Source organism: Melozone crissalis, unplaced genomic scaffold (genome assembly GCF_028551555.1).
Source record: "Melozone crissalis strain CALT ecotype California unplaced genomic scaffold, PUWL_Pcris_2 ptg000063l_1, whole genome shotgun sequence".
Lineage (NCBI taxonomy): Eukaryota > Metazoa > Chordata > Aves > Passeriformes > Passerellidae > Melozone > Melozone crissalis.
The window spans coordinates 12,457,766-12,476,088 of record NW_026535841.1 but is presented as its reverse complement, the minus strand read 5'-3'; the positions used below and the strand labels follow the sequence as shown (position 1 = coordinate 12,476,088).

At 50.8% G+C, this 18,323-nt stretch overlaps 1 protein-coding gene across 1 annotated transcript; it reads left to right on the top strand.

Moving 5' to 3' along the window:
* Window positions 1–327: 327 nt before the first annotated feature.
* CFAP251 (cilia and flagella associated protein 251) lies at window positions 328–17,140 on the top strand. Its single transcript, XM_054288796.1, has 23 exons — window positions 328–358; window positions 828–1,016; window positions 1,176–1,260; window positions 1,406–1,512; window positions 1,655–1,795; window positions 1,983–2,092; window positions 2,554–2,662; window positions 3,063–3,143; window positions 3,434–3,511; window positions 3,933–3,977; window positions 4,202–4,419; window positions 4,912–5,085; window positions 6,901–7,148; window positions 7,246–7,394; window positions 7,884–8,057; window positions 8,331–8,515; window positions 9,025–9,139; window positions 9,336–9,499; window positions 11,740–11,830; window positions 12,035–12,178; window positions 14,235–14,463; window positions 15,596–15,697; window positions 16,553–17,140. Exons 2-23 carry the CDS (start codon window positions 990–992, stop codon window positions 16,702–16,704), a joined length of 2,928 nt encoding a protein of 975 aa, XP_054144771.1. The 5' UTR covers window positions 328–358; window positions 828–989; the 3' UTR covers window positions 16,705–17,140.
* Window positions 17,141–18,323: the final 1,183 nt, after the last annotated feature.

The following is an 18,323-nucleotide window of genomic DNA, read 5'->3' as shown; positions in this document are numbered from 1 at the left end:
TTCGGTCCTGAATGGCTGCGGCGATGCCAAGAGGGGCTTTGTGACAGCCAGGAGCGGGATTTGGGCTTGGGCAGCGTGAAGGGCTGAATGTTCCCTCCTCCGGGTGCCTGCTTTGGGCCGGGGCCAGCGCTGCCTTTTACTGGCACCTGGGGAGGATGAGGAGGGTTCCCCCCCACTGTCCCGACGTTTCCCGGTGCAGCCGGTGAGGATGAGGAGGTTCCCCCCCGTTTCCCGGTGCAGCCGGTGAGGATGAGGAGGGTTCTCCCCCCGTTTCCCGGTGCAGCCGGTGGCGCAGCCGGTGCAGCCGTTGCCTGGGAACGGCGGTCGCAGAGGCGGAGACGCGGGGATCGCGGTGTCGGTGAGCCGGGGGTCCTCGGGAGGGTCTCCGGAGGGTCCCTCGGGACAGCGGGAGGCACCGAAGCCTGGAGGGGTCTCGGGAACGGCTCCGTGCGAGCGCGGTGAGACCGGCGGCCGCTCCTGAGCTCCTGTCCCGCCTGCCGAGGCCCGGGGAGGTTTTCCCAGGGCCTCTTTCCCCTCCCGTAAAAGTTTTCTGTGCACAAGGGTTCGGTGTTGGCTCAAATCCAGACTCGTGAAGCCGGAGATGAAGTAGCTGCCGCTCAGGAGCAGCTCTGTGCTCACAGGACTGTGATAAAACCCATCCGAAAGGGAAATTTCCATGCCCGGGCAACCGAGGGAGGGAGCCTGAGCTCAGCTGCAATAATCGCTGGACTGGGCTGGTTTGTGCCCAGTGTGGGAGCTGAGAAGGGGCTCTGGGACCCATTCCCAGCTTCACAGGTGCCCTTTTCTCCTGCTGTGCCCAATTCCAGGTTGCTGTGGAGCCAAATCTGGGAGAGTGTGTGTGGGGAAGTATTTCAGAGCATCTCCACACCCCAGCTCCCTGGGAGGAGGGTGAAGCTGTGGATGGATGGTCCGTGTGGAGTTACACTGGAGTAACCCACTGAGGGAGGAGCAGCAGTGAGCCCAGAGAGATGTCCCGGGATGTGCAGCCTGATGAGGTGAGGGCAGCACCATGGAAAGGCCTGTTTGAGACAGGGTCTGGGGTAGATCCCACGGGAAACAGAGCCCTTGGGATCTGAGACATGCTGGGGCTCATACCCGGTAGCCACAGGGCAGTCCCCATACAGCACTCACCAAAACCTCTCCTCCTTTTCAAGGCTGCCCTTGCTGCTGCCAGGGAGAAGAAAAGAGCATCAGAGGAAAATGAAGAGTCACCATTCTGTCCCCGGTCATCTCCTTTAGGTATGGGGATCTCAGACATGCCCAGCACCCGGGCTGGGAGCCAGGGCGCCCTGGGGAAGGCACTGCTGTGACATCAAGCCTGGATGTCCCTGACCCACCCCAGCACTGTCTTAGTGCCAGGGAGCCATGTGCAGCTCTCTCTCAGGCTACAGGGAGAAGCACACCCGGCACAAAGGCTCTGCCAGCATGGTGTGGGCAGCCACGCCGGGGATGCTGTTCCGGAAGAACAGGGACAGCAGCTTCTACCCCCTTGTGAGTACAACGGGCACAGTGCCACCAGGGTGCTCCCCATGGCACCCAGCACTCCTGCCCTGCTCTCCTCCATCACCCCACAGACCTCGTGTGCCTTTTTTGCCCCAGCAGCTGAGGGCCAGGAGCTGTCTCTTCCCTGCAGGACCTGTCCTGGGTGTTTGGCTACAACAGCAGCCTGGCCGTGCACAGCCTGATGGACGGGGAGCACCGGGTGCTCCTGTATGTCTCCTCCCACACTGTGGTCATCCACGACATCCTGCAGAACAGGCAGTCCCACCTGCAGGTCTGGCACAGCTGAGCATCTCCCTCCTCCTCCTCCCCTTCTCCTGAACTCCCTCCCTCCATCTCTCTGGTACCCTGTGCTCAGGGGTCACCTATAGCCAAACCCAGGAGCAGCCCATACAAAAGGTAGGAACAGAACAGCCCCAGGTTTGCAGCCTCCAAGGCATTTTGCTGCTTTTCTCCCCCAGGGCCACACAAATGTCATCTCCTGCCTGTGTGTGAGTGAAGACAAACGCTGGGTTGCGACTGCTGACCAAGGACCAGATGCAATGATCATCGTGTGGGACTCCTACTCTGGGTAAGCTCCCAGGAACCTCCTCTTTTGGAAATTCCCTGTGCCCAGTAAATCACTCAGGACTGACCACAGTCTCAGCTGAGAATAAAATGAGAAAACACAGGGGACAGACTAAAAAACAGCAAAGGACCCAAAACCAAACCAAGTCCTTTGCTGTCCTTGTATCCCCCACACTTGTGGGACACTGAGATGGGGCTGAGCTCCCCCAGACTGAGTACATCACATCTCCATGCTGTAGGATCTTCAAAGATCCCTGGTGAGTTGTTCCCCAGTGCCATTTACTTGTGAGGAAGGGATGGAGAGCACATTGAGCCCCAGCCTGTGGCAGCACAAGTGTTTGCAGCCTCCCTCCATCCCCTCTTCCACACAGAGCAGGGTGGGTGGGCTGCGCCACAGGCTTTGCCAAGGGACTGCCTGGCACCCCCAGTGCTGCCAGGAGCAGCCATGGGATCTCTGCTCCGCAGGGTTCCCGTGCGCACCATCTTCCAGAGCCACCCTGAGGACGGGCTCTGTGCCATCGCCATTTCCCAGGATGCCAAGTATTTGGTGACCATTAGTGCTGCTGCTGTGCAGGTAAGACAATATCTCCTCTTTCACAGCTTTGCAGGATAGAGAGCTGGGAGTTGTTTGCAGTGCAGCACAGGGGAGGTGGGGATTCACATGGGGAGAGAGAGTTTGCAGTGATGCTTTGTTTTTGCTGAGCCAGTAGAAGACAGACCTGGATTTCATTAAAGTGAAGGCTGCAGAGTTGAGAAAATGGATCTTAATTTGGGATAAAAGCTTCTGACTTCATCACTTTCATCTAAGCCATTTCTAGCATTATTTCCTGAAATTAAGCTTTCTGCTGCCAGGCTGTGCTGGGTTTTACCCTGCTCCACCATCCCCTGCAGTGGGGAATGGGATTCACCTGGCTCCCCAAACCTCCACAGAGCCATGGGAGCATTCCTTGTATTCTTCTCCCCTTCTCTTTCAGAAAGTTTGTGTTTGGAGATGGACTTGGCTCACAGGGGAACCCACGTGCAGCACAGAGCTGGACCCTGAGTTTGGCTACCAGGTCAGTGACCATGCCAAGGGGGCCAGAGCTGGGCTGGGCACCCCCATCCTCACCTGCTCCCCTCAGTACCTCCATGGGAGGCAGGATCACACCTCTGGGGCACCTTGATCCAGCAGAGCATCCCAAGGGTTCATCCCTATTCCTCTAGTGCCTGACAGGCAAGGAGTGTCCTCTGATTTAAGTTCAGTGCAGCTGGTGAGGTGGTTTTGGCTAAAAGCAGTGGTTTTGGATGGAAGAATAAGCAGAAAGCATTGCTCAGCTTGGTGCTAATGCAATTCTTTGAATTCCAGGATTATGTCATTTTTAACCCTCAGAATCCCCATGAGTTTGTCAGCAACAGCAAAAGCCAGGTGATATTTTACCTGTGGGTAAGTAGGGACATGGGAAGTTGTGTTTCTGGTGGCAGGGGAGCTCAGGGGCTGGGTGTCTGCCCACAGCTGGGGTCACTCTGCAGATCTGTCCCTTCCCTGCTCCCTGCCCTTGCCAGATCCCAAAGTGCCAGATATCACACTCCCTCCCCTCCCACACTGGCCAGGCCCAGCTGTGGCAGGGATGCTCTTCACTCTCCCACTCCTGCTTTCCCATGGGCCTTGTGCCATTCAGCAGCTTTTGGAAAGAAGCACAGGTGGAAGGAGAGGATGTTTTGTGCTCTCTGGAGGCCCTTGGAGCCTTTGCTGCTTTGGCCACCACAGTGTGGGGCCAGTGCCGATGTGGTGGGGAGGGCCATGCTGGCACTGCAGAGCTTGGTTCCAAAATCCCTGTTCTGGATGTTTTCTCTGCTTTCCCCAGGATGACTCTGGTCTGCAGTATGGGGCACCATTCCTGGTCAACGAGGTGAGCACAGCAGGGAGGGACCACAGCATGTCACCCCCTGGCTTTCCTGCTTGGCAGCAGCACTGTCCCTCCCCATCCCCTTACACAAAACCAGTGGCCATGGCCCCAGCCTGTCCCCCTCAGACAGGGACAAGCCAGGTTTGCCCAAACTGAGCCCAAGCAGGGCTTGAGGAGGGCAGATCTAGCTCTGGTATGAAAGCACAGCCTGGCTGCTGTCTCCACAGACCTTCAAGTGTGTGGTGGGACAGTTCAGCCAGTCAGTTTTCCACTTTAACAACACCCAAGCTCTGACGGGCACGTCGGCCGGGAAGTTGGTGGTGTGGGACATGCACGAGCCCCGCACCCTCCCCGAGGAGCGGCTGCCCAAACCCCACGGAGTGACAGCCACCAAGGTGGTGACAATGCAGGAGGAGAGCCTTACCGTGCTCCAGGTGTTGGACAGGTAATGGGACAGCCCTTTCCAGTAGCTGTAGGCACAATCCTCAGATAGCTCAGCTGTAGGAGTTGCAGAGATAATGTTGCAGTTTTAATCACTTGGCAGCGTGGTCACTCGTGCAGGAAAGTGCTGCTGGTTTATGAGTAATTTTCCAGCAATGGACTTGTCTGGGGGTGGAAATGAGGTTGAAAAGTCGTGGTGATGCGATGCCAGCTCCCCTGGGATAGCTCAGGCAGTGGCTCAGCCTCCTGGCCGCTACCGGCAGAGGGAGCAGACAGCCACCAAAAGCCGCGACAGCCTTGGGGACACGGCAGGGACACGGCAGGGTCACCGCTGGTTTCTGCACAACCCTGGCTTTCTCCTGCACATCTGTGCAGGGCTCTGCTCGTGTGCTTGTGCAGGGAAATGGGGAAGAGATTTGCTTCCACCCAAGGATGCTCTCCATGAAATATTTGGGAGTTGTCAGTGTGTTGGTTAATAACTCTCCCTTCCCTACAGCTATATAGTCACAGGAGATGTGAACGGGCAGGTTAAATTCTACGATGGGCAGCTGCGGCTCCTCACCATCTACAGCCACGACAAAGTGGGTCCCATCCAGTCCATCTCCTTCTCCACAATCCTTCGGGATGTTCCCGGTGCCCTCCCAAGCAGCAGGCAGCCCTTTCTCACCAGGTGAGTGTCTCTTTACCAACCCAAGTCTCCTGTGTTTGCCTTGCAGCTGAAAGCTGGGGAGGTGCTCAGTGAGAGATGCTCCATGAGCTTCTGCCTGGCCTGGAGCAGGACTTAGCGCTGTGCCCAGGCCCCTGGGCAGGACAGGGAGGGAGTGTGAGTGAGCTCCAGCACATCCAGGCTCCTGAGCAGGACAGGGAGGGAGTGTGGCTGGGCTCCAGCACACCCCAGACTGAGCTCCAGGTGATGCCTTGGTGCAGACACAGCGTTGTGCAGGCACAGTGATGATCAGCTTCTCTGTCATGTACCCAGCACACCAGGCAGTGCTAATGCTGAGCCTCCAGCTCTCACTGGGCCCCTTAATCCCCCCTTAAACCCTTCCCAGGCATGGCTGGATCCAGTTGAATTTTCTCATGGCTTGGCAAGCTAATCGGGGCCATGGCACCGGCACAGGGCAGTACCACACTGACTGGTCACCAGCCCCTCTCTGTCCCTCTGTGTGACACAGCTGTGCCTGAGGATTTACAGGGAGCCTGCAGCCAGATGAAGCTGCTGTGTGGCTCCATCCAGCCTGCAAACCACATGCCTCTCACTGCTGTTAAGGCTTTCCTGGCAATGTCTGTTCTTAGCCATGCGTGTTTTCCAGTGAGCCATGTGGGACAGATTCTTCTCCAGCCTGGAGCAGTCCTGGGGGATGGTTTGGTTTCCCAAAGGGAAAGGGAAGGTCTGAGCTCATCCCAGAGGCTGCTGGGATTAGCAATGGCTGGAGAGCCCAGCTCAGGCACGCAGGGGGTGCAGAGTCCCTCAGTGCCTGGGCCAGATGTGCACAAACTGGTGGCAGTGATGGAACAGCTGGCAAAGAGGCTGTGCTTCCCCATGTGTCTGTCTGTGCAGACTCAGCCTGGAGAAGGCTCCAAGGAGAACTTATAGCACCTTCCAGTGCCTCAAGGGCTCCAAAACAGCCAGAGAGAGACTTTGGACAAAGGGAAAATGGCTAAAATTGACAGAGGGCAGGGTTAGATGGGATATAGGAAGAAATTCCTCACTGTGAGGGTGGTGATGTCCTGGCACAGGTTGTTCTGGCACAGTAAAGCAGTGGATGCTCCATGCCTGGAATTGTTCAAGGCCAGGTTGGATGGGGCTTGGAGTAACCTGGTCTAGTGAAAGGTGTCAATACAAGATGATCTTTAAGGTCCCTTCCTACTCAAACCACTCTGGGATTTCTGTGAGATCCTCTCTTGTCCCTTTTACTGGCTCCAGACTCTCAATCAGGCAGACTAAAGCTGTACATGTTTGTGCTGTAAAATGACTAATTATCCTGCTGTCTGCTTCACACATCACCAGTCACACAGTGAAACCTCTCTGCTGTGCTGCTCAGCGTGGCCAAGTGAGCAGACAGGGACTGAAACTGCCCTGTGGCCTTGGCCATGGCAGCATGGTCAACGTGGAGCCACTGACAGTGGTGGCATGGGGACACGTAGAAAGGCCATGCAGAGTATCTCCAATTGCTCACTTGTCCATCTCACACACCAGTGACTTGCAAAGGCAGGAGCTCCCCAGATGTCATTCATCTTCTGGCTTGCCCAGCCAAGTAGAAAATGGAACTGGCTCCAGTGTTTTCCCCTGGCCATTTCCCAGGTCATGAATACAAAGTGTCACTTGCCTTCCAGGTCAAGGAGCGTTTGCATACTGTGTATCCCAAAATATAAGTGATTGTCCAACTAACTTGCCAAAAAGAGACTGATGTGTAATATAGCTTGCAGGGACATGAGCCAGTTACTCTGATTCATCGAATTCTGTTTCTCTCACGCTAAACAGGAACTTTATCCTTTCAACCTCTGATGCAACCATGTTCCATGTTGCAACAGACAGCACAAACTTCGGAAGAATCATGACAGAGGCGAAGAAAGCTGTGAATGCCATTGCCTGCCACCCTCAGGAGCCACTGGTGGCTGTGGGGAGTCACTGTGGGCTGCTGAAGGTGTGGGACTACAAGCAGACCCAGTACCTCGTCAGCAGGATATTCACTGAGGCTGGAATCCAGTGCTTATGCTATGATCCTGAAGGTATCCCAGCCCTGTGAGCTGACCAAGTGCCAAGCACTGGCCTTCCCGGGAGGAGTGATGGTGCGTGAGAGGTTTCTGGTCTGCTTCTGCTTTCCAGGTCATTTGCTGGCCGCTGGTTTTACTGATGGAAGCGTTTACATCCTTGATGCAATTTCCCTTCAGTCCATCTGCGAGGAATTCCAGTGCTCGCAAGGTCCCGTGACTCACATCGGCTTCTCTCACGATTCCAAGTACCTTGCAACCGCTGTACGCTTGTTTTTTCCGCTCGGTGATTTACACGCGCTGCTGGCGGGGCAACTTTGGGAGGGGCTGGGAATTGCCGTCCGTCCTGCAGGCACAGAGCAGCAGGGCAGAGGGCCATCCCTCCCCTGGAGCATGGTGACTCTGAAATGCAGAGCGAGCAGGGCAGAGGACTGTTCCTCCCCTGGGGCTTCCTGACTCCAAAATGCTTTTCCTGGTTTGAAGAGTCATTCTGTAAAAACATCACCAGTCACAGCGGCTCCGCAGACCGCCCAGTCCCTAAATTTAGTGACAAGGCTTAGCTCTGCATCCATCTGAAGAAGGAGCTGGAGCAGGAATTTCCTCCTGGCTGATGCTCTGCTCCCTCAGTCCCAGGTCTTGCTGTACAAGTACTGAGGCAGCATTGAAGCAGTTTGGCTCAGAGTTTGTAGCAACTGATGATGATCTGTACAAAGAAAAAGATTTCCCTCTTTGACCTTTGTGCTGCTGTTGCAGGATGAGACTTTTTCAGTGACTGTTTACAAGAGAGTCCTGCAGAAGGAGAGCAGATGCTGGGAGCACCTGGCAGGGCTGGTGTCCCACTACAAACCCATCCGGGGCATCCTCTTTGGGGTCCACCCAGACAGCCACGAGCCCAGGCTCCTGAGCCTCGGGGAGGACCGGCAGCTGGTGGGTTGATGCAAAACTTTAAAGGACAGTGAAGATTTGTGGTTAAGGGGTGGGGCTGGACAAGGCCATCAAAGGAGACTCCATGTTTGGTTCCATGGCTCCCAACCTTCTCCCTACCAGCTCTGTTGCTGGGGGTTGTTTCTCAGCCTGGTCTTGATGCTGAGGCTCTCCTATTGTGGCTTCTCCAGGAGATGCAAATTCAGTGAATCCACAAGGTCAAGGGCGCAGGGTAGACCACAGGGGAGTTGCTGTGTTTCCTTGTCTTCCCTCCAGGTTGAATATGACCTGAACAGCAGCATCAAGGACCACTTGGTGGTCACACACAGGGACAGGCTGGAGCAGGTTGCAGTGCCCCTCTGCTTGACCTGGTACCCACAGCTCAGCACTGAGTCCTTTTTCCTCACTGCCAACAACTGCTACAAAATGAAGCTCTACAACTCAACAACCAAAGTGTGCAGGTAGAGGATTGATTCAGGCCTGCCATTGCCTGGGAGCCTTCTCCTGACCCTGTGTTCTCCTTGGTCTAATGACCACCATACTCCCACCCATGAGCATGTGATTTTCCATCTGTGACACAGATCCTGGGATGGCTCTAGAGCCCTCAGGTCACTCCATTCTTATTCTCAACCACTCTGCTGTTCACTGATGTGTCATTTAGCATGGTTATGGCTGCAGGTGAATCTTGGTCTGCTCACTATGTTAAACCTGAGATGTAGCAGTTAGACATCAGATAAAGAGATTGGAGTCCACAAGAGCAAAGACCAAAAATCCCTGAGCACTAAATAAATTTCTGAGCCCCAGTGTGGTCCCTTCTAGCCAGGGACCCTGTCCTATCCTGTTCTCTCAGCCAGTAGCACAAAGCCTCTGCACACCTCCCATATCTACCCAACCTTCCACACAACAGCTGTTCAGAGGGGAAAAATGTTTTGGGTGGCCTAGAGTGGATAAATACCTTGTTTGCCTTTAGAAAGACCCTTTTGGGACCAACCTATGGCTCCCCCTTGGAGAAGATACAAATCCTCCCTAGGACAAGCTCTGCAGACCCCCAGCAACACTACCTGGTGTACATTACAAAGGACAAGGTATGGAGCCCCACCTGCCCAGCTGTACAAGAGCCCCCCCTTGCAGAGCTGATGGGCCTTGGGAATTTCCTTGAAGACGAAACCACCACGTGCAGGCTGCTCCTGCCTGAGAGCTGAGCAAGCTCCTGGGGAAGGGGATGTGGCACTGCCCCAGCGGGACCCCCAGCCCTCCCAGACTCTCTATTCCCTTTTACAGGTGGGGTTGCAGATGCTGCCTGTTGATGGCAACCCCCACAAGTCCTCGGCCTTCATTTGCCACCCGGACGGTGCCGCTGACTTTGCCGTCTCCCACGACGGCCGCTACGTCTTCACAGCCGGGGGCAGGGAGCGCACGTTCATGAAATGGAAGGTCAACCTACAGTGAGTTATGGAAGGGAAAAGTAATCTTGTTACTGCTTTCCACAGCTGCTTGGCCAACCCATTGGGCCCCAAGCTATGTGGGGTGGCAGCTGAAACAGGAGGGATGTATTTTTAGGGGTTTTGCTCCCCTCTCTGTGATGTAGGAGGGATTAAGCCAGCAAAGCTCACGGGGCTGGCCATAGTGCCTGGACAATACTCCAGTCTGGGAAATGGTGCCCAAATGGTAAGAAGTTGGGCAGAGGATTTTGTGATGCTTGTGAGGGCCTGGCCAGTGATGGGGAATTGTCAGGGTTAGGCAGGGAGCAGAGGAGCAGCACTGGCTGCAGGAGGAGCACACAGGGCAGCTGCTGATGCAAGTGTCTGCTCTCCAAATGGAATAGGAATTTGCTGAGAAATCCCCCCTGTGTTTGAAGAATGGATTTAGGACAAGCCACCATAATCCTATAAAGCTTTGCTTACATGAATAAATGGCCTGCAATAAATGGGGTGGTTGAAGAGTGGAGGCTGCTTTAACAAAGAAGGATCTCCAGGCTCTGGCCCAGAGCATCAGTGATGAATCCTGCCAGGTTTCTTACACCATCCTCTGCAGACTTCCCTCTGCCAGACCCCTTGGGCAGTGGTGCCAGATGTACTCCCACAGGACAGGAGGGTAACACAGCAAAGGCAGGATAGATATTTTGGTTTCTTGGCATGTCAAGGACCAAAGCTGCTCAATGCAATACAGGTTTGGGGCACAGGCTCTCCCCTTATGGCTGCAGGTGCCCAATAGATACATTTGTACATAGAAATGGAGCAAGGCAGCTGTGAATGGCATGAAAACTGCCAGGTCACCATGGAACCACTTCACACTTCAGGGACTGGGAAGGGAGCTTTGTCCATGGCAGACTTAGGATAGTGTGGATAGACATGTTAGGATAGACATGGTCTCCCTCAGTCTGTGCTATTTTGTTGCTTTTTTTTTTTTCAAATTCTGCACAACACCCTCCTAGCACAGATTCCTGTGTCTCCTGGTTTCTGGGCAATAACTCTATGGGATCTGGCTTTTAGCCCTTGTTCCTATGATTGCCATTAGGTGTGCACCTGGGAAACACCACTGCTCTTCACCTTCCTAGGACCAAGGCTTTGTGGTTAAGACACATGGTGGTCCTGCAAGGAACACATTTTGTAGGTACCATTTGCTCTGAGTAAGGCCCAAGGAGTGCCAAGCCAGCTCACCTTCATGTGCAGAACAAAGGAAACTTGGATGGGAAAGCAATGGGTTTATTTATTTTCTTTTCCACTTTGTGTGGCTTAAACAGTCGGGGGTCAGGATAAGCGACATTTTAAGGAAGGCAATAGAATATAAATGATCCTTCTTTATAATGGTTGGCCAGAGTCCAGGCAACATTGAATTTCTCTGTAATTTGTTTTTGGAGCGAAGTTTTTGATGAACTAATTATCATTTTATTGCTGCTTCTGGCATCTTGTGAATCTCCGCTGTGTTTAATACCCAAATAACTTAATTATGAAAAAAGCATGAAGCTTGCAAAAACCCCCAGTGGAAGCAGCACTGCAGAGGTGTGTGTGAAAGCTGCAGCCTGGCTGCCGGGCTATGCCATGATTGCACTTCCAGCCTTGGTTTCTTTTTACATCTGCACAAGCCAAAGGGATTCTTTAGACTCCAAGTGCCTATGAAATTGAAACAAAGAGGTGGCTACTCAGGCGCTTTCGGTTTAATGCAAACTGCACCTGCGACTCCACGGCGCAGGAAGTCGGGTAATGGATTGCCCTGAGTTATTGGGGAAAAATGTGTTGGATCAAGGAACAGGGAGTTGTGTGGTTTATTGCAAACACCAAGCCCCAGCCTTCTCTGCATGTTCAAAATGCTGATCTAGCTAATTCATCTCCCTCAATGTCTCTATAAGGAAGCAGAAAAGCCAAATGCCAGACACCAAGTTCGAGTCCATGGAAAAGCTCCTGGCTCCCAGCCCTGTACTCATTCCACTAAACAAGAGAACCATTCAGTAACAATTAATTCCCACACTGTGCTATTGTATGTAAAACCTGGGTATGAAATATGCTGTAGAAGTGCAGCTGATGATAAAATAGCACAAGGTTCAAGGCAGTGCTTTTCTTTCCTGAATTCTGAGGCCCAGGGATTTTATTTATTGAAAGTGTCTGTGAACAACGCCTAGAAAGGAACCACGAAAGCTCTCCTCACATGAACCCTTCCTGTACCTTCTTTCCTTCACTTCTGCCAGTGCCTTGGATGCTGCTGCTTTCCTGGGTGGGGAGGAGCTGATCCCATTCTACAACCTCCTGGATGGTGGCAGAGAAGGCAAATTGTTCAGGGTAATTATCTCACCGTGGTGAACGCCGTCTGGCCACATCTGGTTGGACTTTAATTTACACAGGCCTGACATTTCTTTATGTTTTGTCCAGCTACCCTTTAACAGCAATCTCATTGATATGGCTGTTAGAAAACCCTAAAAGGAGCCTTATCTTCCGTGCCTGTTGGTAACTGAAATTTGCTGTGTTTATTTGAATCCCTGGCAGGACATGGAGGACTATTTTTACTACGTGCAGCTGTGCAGCCAAGGTATCAAAACACTGGAGACCAGACAGGTGTCAACACATATTCCCTTGGAGGAAATTCCTTCTGTAATGAGAGCAATAGGATTTTATCCATCAGAGGAAGAGGTTGGTCAGCTGTTTTTATTGTTGTTATTAAAAGAAGAAAGAGCAAGACTGATTGCAATTCCTAAGTGTTCCAAGGGCCAGATTCTGATTATTCCCATGCTGAATGGCTCTGGGATATATTTGTTGGCTGTCAATGTATTTTTATCTGGTCTGCATCAATATAGTAGTGCTCAGAATCTGGCAGAAAATTCCTAAAAAAGTTTCCTTGCTAGCAAGTTGGGTAACTGCAGAAGAAGGCTGAGCAAAGCTGGAGCTTGACAGCTCAGAGCTGTTCAACAAGGCAACCTCAGGGTCAAAATGTTACAGCAGAGAGAAATGATTTAATAAGGGTGCTGCTTCTTGCCCTTTGTGTGGTGTTTCTCCAAGGCAGTTTGTACTGTACACAAACCTCATCTGTCATGTGTAACCTGGCATGACTGAATCTGAAGCAAGAGGATTTGAATAACGGCCCCTGAGCACCAGCTCCAGCCTCACCGCAGGAGAGGCTCCCCCAGGGGAGGAGGTGCATCACTGAGCTCCCTCAGCCTTCCTGCAGGGCAGATGTGTTCATATGGCACAGCAACCCACAGGCTGCTGAGGCACTGCTGGGAGTCTGTGCCACCCCATCTGCCCAGGGATGCTCTGCCAGGAGAGCCACCACATGGGAGGCATGACTGCTGCCACAGCCACCACCAAACTGACTCACTTGGGAGCCCCCACAACCAGCAAGCGTTTGTCTGTCCTGCCCTGGTGTCAAGTTGAGGTGTTACCTCTTCATACTGTGTCAGATCTTTTCCTTGGGTTATTAAATTTTTGCCTCTTGGGGACACAGAGAACATATTCCCTTGGGAAATGTCTCTGGAACAATAACTGATAATGCCCCCCACTTCCCCAAATTAAAATACAAACAGCATTTCAGGCATGGAAACAGAGGTGCTGAGCTGTTGTGAAACCAGGCAACCTACAATCGGTAATAAATCCAGAGAGAAGGTTTGCCTCTCTCTAGAGTGTTTTAATAAAAGAAAAGCAGGAGGGAGAAAAGGCAGCTTGGGCTGACTAGCAAAGCTTTTGGGAATTGGTGTTTTTCTTTTGTAGTTCAGTGGGGTTGATATAAAACCTAATCCCAGATCAGCCAGAGCCGAGTGAAAATGACTGTTCTTGCTCGGCGTGACATTCGCTACAGGAAAAATGTAAGGCTGAGATTTCCCTCTTGCCTGGGCTTCATTCAGTGGAAAAACTTGTGACACAAGGACAAAGGCCCAAGGCTGAATGCAAAGTCCTCCCTGGGGAGGTCTTGCCTCAGCTTCCCTTCCCAGGGAGAGCAGGCCTGGTACGTGTTGGCACAGGGAATTCTGCTGGTGTCTCTCTGCTGCCCGTGTGTCTCTGAAGGGGCTGCAGGGACAATGAAGGCATGGAGCAGATGCTGCCTTTTGGACACACATCTGCACAGCTGCCACTGGGCTGACTCACAGCACCAGACTTCAGGAAAACCACTGGTATCCAGCACAGCCAGTGCTGCCCTGTTTGTCTGAGGGGGATCCAGCAGTGCAGGGTGTCAGCCCCACTGAGCACATTTCGGGTTTGGCTTCTGCAGAGCCTGAACTGCCCCAGACATGGGGAAGAGCAGGGGAAGATGAGATTTCTTATGAGTCAGGATAAGATTTCTGATCCTGGCTCTGTTGGGACCCTCGTGTGTGTGCTCCCAGAGCAAGGATGGAAGATGGTGTGTTGGCTGGTTAGTGGTTTGCCTGCCCACTGTCCCAGAGTGGAGCACAGCTGTGCCCAAGGTGCAGTAACACCTGCAGGGTCACCGAGTGCCTGTCACGAGAGAGGAAATCCAAAATGACTCTGTGTGTGTAACCCCTATATTTACTTGTTATTGTCATGTCAGCAGGTGTGTGACTGTTGGCCATTCCCACCCTCAGCTGCTGAGTGCAGCTTCCCCCTGGGATGGGGTCATGGCACCCAAGCACCGACACATGAACGGTTTGGGGACGTTGGCATCCACGGGATCGGAAACTGGCCCAATGCTCTTCAAAATAAAACATGTAACAACCTGCCTTGTCTTGATCTTTAGATTGAAGAAATGATAAATGAAGTAAAATTCAGCAAGTATGCAGATACTGGAGAAGAAGTGACAAAAATCAATTTAGATGATTTTATCAAACTTTATATAAATCATCGACCTGCACTCGGCTTGTCAATGAAAACCATACAACGAGCATTTGAGGTTCTTGGTTATGATAACAAGGAGGGAGACAAAGTTATTGACAGAGGAGACTTCCTGTCACTGCTTCAGTGCAGAGGTGAGTTATTTTGTTTCTAATATCAGTTTTATGCTTGCTAGTTCTGCCTGCAATTTCAGAACTTTTTCCCCGCAGCAAGAAATTATTCTGGAATGAGAACCTGGTAACCAGGGCAGGCGTGAGGAGCCACCTGCCTTAAGATTTTAAATTGAATAATCACATGTCCTGTCCCAGCTGTGCTTCTTTTACTGCTCTGGAAATCTCTGCTGGCCTGAGGTATCTCAGCTGTTAAATGATAAGTATGGATCTTGGCAAAATGTATCCTTCTCCCAGTGTGCCCTTATCTGAAATTGCTGTTCTCTTTTCCAGTCACCAGGCTCTGGAAAAGTAGTATAAAACTGATAAAAGGGAGACCAGAAAGGAGGGATGAAATTGGTCCTGGGCTGTACCTGTGTGAAAGACTGCAAAGATTTAGCTGAGCTGAATCAGGGAGAACACCATAAATGTGGGTGTTAATGTGCTTCTGGCCAGTGCCACAGAGTGCTAATAACAAACTTCTATTGTCTAACTTTTGATGTAAAAGTATAGCTGAGCATTAAAACAGGTAAAGAGAAATGCTGGTTTACTCAGTACATCACTTGGCAAGGCTCCTTGCCACAAAGATCCTCAGAAACCAGGGATTCAACCAGTGTGAGAAAGGTTAGCTATTTATACAGATGGTGTGAACATCCATAAATAGGTACATCAGCTAGAGCAGTTTCATAACAGATCTATAACCTCATGCTCCAGGGCGTGAGCCAACCACTAGCTGGGAACAAGTGCTATGTCCATGTTATTTCAAGACACTAAATCAAGGTTTTTCTCCACCTTTCTCTTCCTTTGCATGAAAATGGCTACATGGACTGTGGTCTGTGCCAGGAATTCTCCAGTGGGAATAGAAGCTCAAGCCCCTGCTACTGCAGCATTGCTCATAGAGAATTTCTCCTTTGATTGACATTTTCCCCAAATGTTATAGGGAAGAACAATTTTCCTGTGTTGGGATCATGTGTTCCAATTGGCAGTGTATATGTCCATATCTCAGAGAAGCCAGATCCACTTTTGAACTGTCCTGTTTAGTTTAATTTGAGTGGCTTTTGAGTTTTTGTGCTCTGGACCCCATAACCCACAGGCTGCTGGTGCTCTGTTTGTACAGGGGAGCAGATGACAGAGGATGAGCTGACCGAGTGTCTGATCACCCTGCTGGGCAAGAGACCCAGGAAAGAAGGATCTGAGCTGGACACCCACCCTCCCACAGGTACAGCATTAGCATTCCACACAGCACAGAAGCAGGATTGTTTCAATTCCCAAATGGAATAATTTAAATTTCAAACCCATTTACCCTGTTAGGCTGAGAGCTGTCAAAACTGCTCAGATGGGATTGCAAAAATAGTCACAGAGCTACAGACTGTCCTTCATCCACACAGCAATTGCATGGGTGTATCTAAAAATAAATGGACAATGAACTATAACTGGGGCCTGACAAGATTACATTGCTGTTTATCTGCTGGCTGGGACTGAAATTAGAAACACACAGGGAAATCCCAGGGCTGGTTTCACCCAGGCCACAGTGCCCATTGTAGCAGAGCTGTTGGTAACAACCACATTTGTCTGCAATTTATGTCCCAGTCCACACCAGCCTGGAACAGCAAATTATAGCATTGATTTGAGCCAAGAGGCTGAGTTTAATTGCCCATTGTAATTGGAGCTGCATTTTTGTACAATTCCTGTCCCAGTCCCCACCAGTTTGGAACAGAATCTGTTTAGGGTCACTGGCAATGGGCCCCATGCAGCAAAGGTGCTGCTCCCAAAGGGAATTTTGAAATCCCTGGATCCCTCAGGATCCTAAATCACATCAAACTGACCAAGTATTAAAGCTGTCCAATGACTCCTCTGAGGCAGGGACCTGCTGCCAGGTGAGACACACAGATTTGACAGGTTTAATCCCTGATATAAACACATAAGGTATCAAGCTAGTAAAGCATCACTTTGTCATGATCCCTTCATATATCTTTAAAAACATTTCATTCCCTTATTGCTGCTTATAAATTTTACTGGAAAGCAATTTTGACATTGCTGCTGTGTGTCTTGTGTTGTTGCTACTGCTCTCCAGGTGCAGCAGCTTTGACTGAAGAAGACATTCCAGCAGAAATCACAGCAGAGATATTTGTTGCAGACATTCTCGGCTTACCTATTGCTGAACCAGAAAAAAAAGAACAGAAGGAAAAAGAAGAATCTTTGACCTACAAAGGCCCAGAACCATAGCTACCACTAGATTTTCTGTTTGTTCCTACTTTCCAGGATCCTCTCCTCAAATATCTGCAAAATCTATGGCTTGTGTTTATTGCAAAGTAAAGGTCACATAGTTGCATTTCAGTTAAACTCTAGAGTAAGTCCTCAGTTTGGCATACGCCACAAACCTGTAATTTCACACCTATATAGGGAAACACTGAATGGCTGGAAAGAATGAGGCAGGTGGCCACTCCATCCTTGGCTGGAACCTTCCCAGAAGTCATTTCAGGTGGGTTTATGCCAGATGCAGTCTATTTTCATTACGTGGAGACAGTATTCATTTGTGAAACCTGACAGCAAAAGAGCAATGTAGGAGTGTTGTATTGATTAAATACATTGATAAATGCTTTGACAGGTTAGAATGGATTTGTAATTATAAATCCAATGGACCTCGGTAAAGAAATAAATGCTGTGGTATACATTAAAACCACGCTTCTCTTTTGGCCTTTAAACTGACTTTTTCTTTCTGAAAGTAGTAATTCCAATTAGCAGTGTAATACCAATGGGACGGCAGCGCTCTGTGTGTGTGTAAACAGCATAATGAGACTGATACAAGTTGCTGTAGAAAGATCAGTGAAGTGCTGTTGAACAGCTTCCTTCTTTACATCATCCTCGGCATCAATTTGAATAATAATGTAGGCCCTTAAGAAGCATTCCTTTCAGAAGCAATGTTTTTTAAACAGAGATCGCTGTTGTGTACTCAGAGCATCTGTGATTGTACAATTAGCACGAACAGCAAGGTGTGCATTAATGAAGAGAAGTTAATGAAGGAGTCCAGCAGTACCACACCAGAGCTCACAGGTTTGTGACAAATTTCCTGCAGAGCATCACCTCCCATGTAACTCATTTAGCCTTTATGTTCGTGTACTTCCATGGATCTCTGTCAGAGCTGAGCCTCCACTGCTCAAAAGCAGCCAGTTCCATGGATATTACTGGAATTATTTAAAGCAGCTGAGAAACTTTATAACCACTGAGGGAAAAAAACCATAATCTGCTAATTATGGATTTATGCTTCGTGTGAAACAGGAGACTTCATCACCCATTCCCGTGTTCAAGGTCTGTCACAGCAACTGGCCAAGGGTATAATGGGTGTCTGTCACTGCCCTGTACAAAAACAGGTATTATCTCTATGTAAAGTGTTTGAAGGTTTTTAAAAGCCCTAGATTTGAGGATTGAATTCTGCTTTGTGGTAAAATGTAAAACTGTGCTCTCGATGCTTCTATACTGCATTGGTTTATCACAGAATCACGAGAATGAATTTGATTGGAGGTCTCTGGGATCATCGAGTCCAGATGATCCCAGAGCGTGACCGGCGACCACCCTGTCAAGTAAACCACAGCACCAAGTGCCACATCCACTCCTTCCCTAAGGGTGAAGGCAGCTCTTCATGACCCTTTAGAACGAGGCGAGCTGAAATCGGATAAACTTTTTAGTTCTGGGGTAACTTACGGCCTGAGCTCGGTGGAAGTGGGGAAAGAACGCTGTCTTGTGAGGAAAACCAGCGACGGGAGCTCTGGAAGCCGCGCGCGCGGGGCCGGCGGCCGCCTCCGGATTCTCCCCCGCGCGGGCTCCTTCCCGCCCGGCACCTCCTC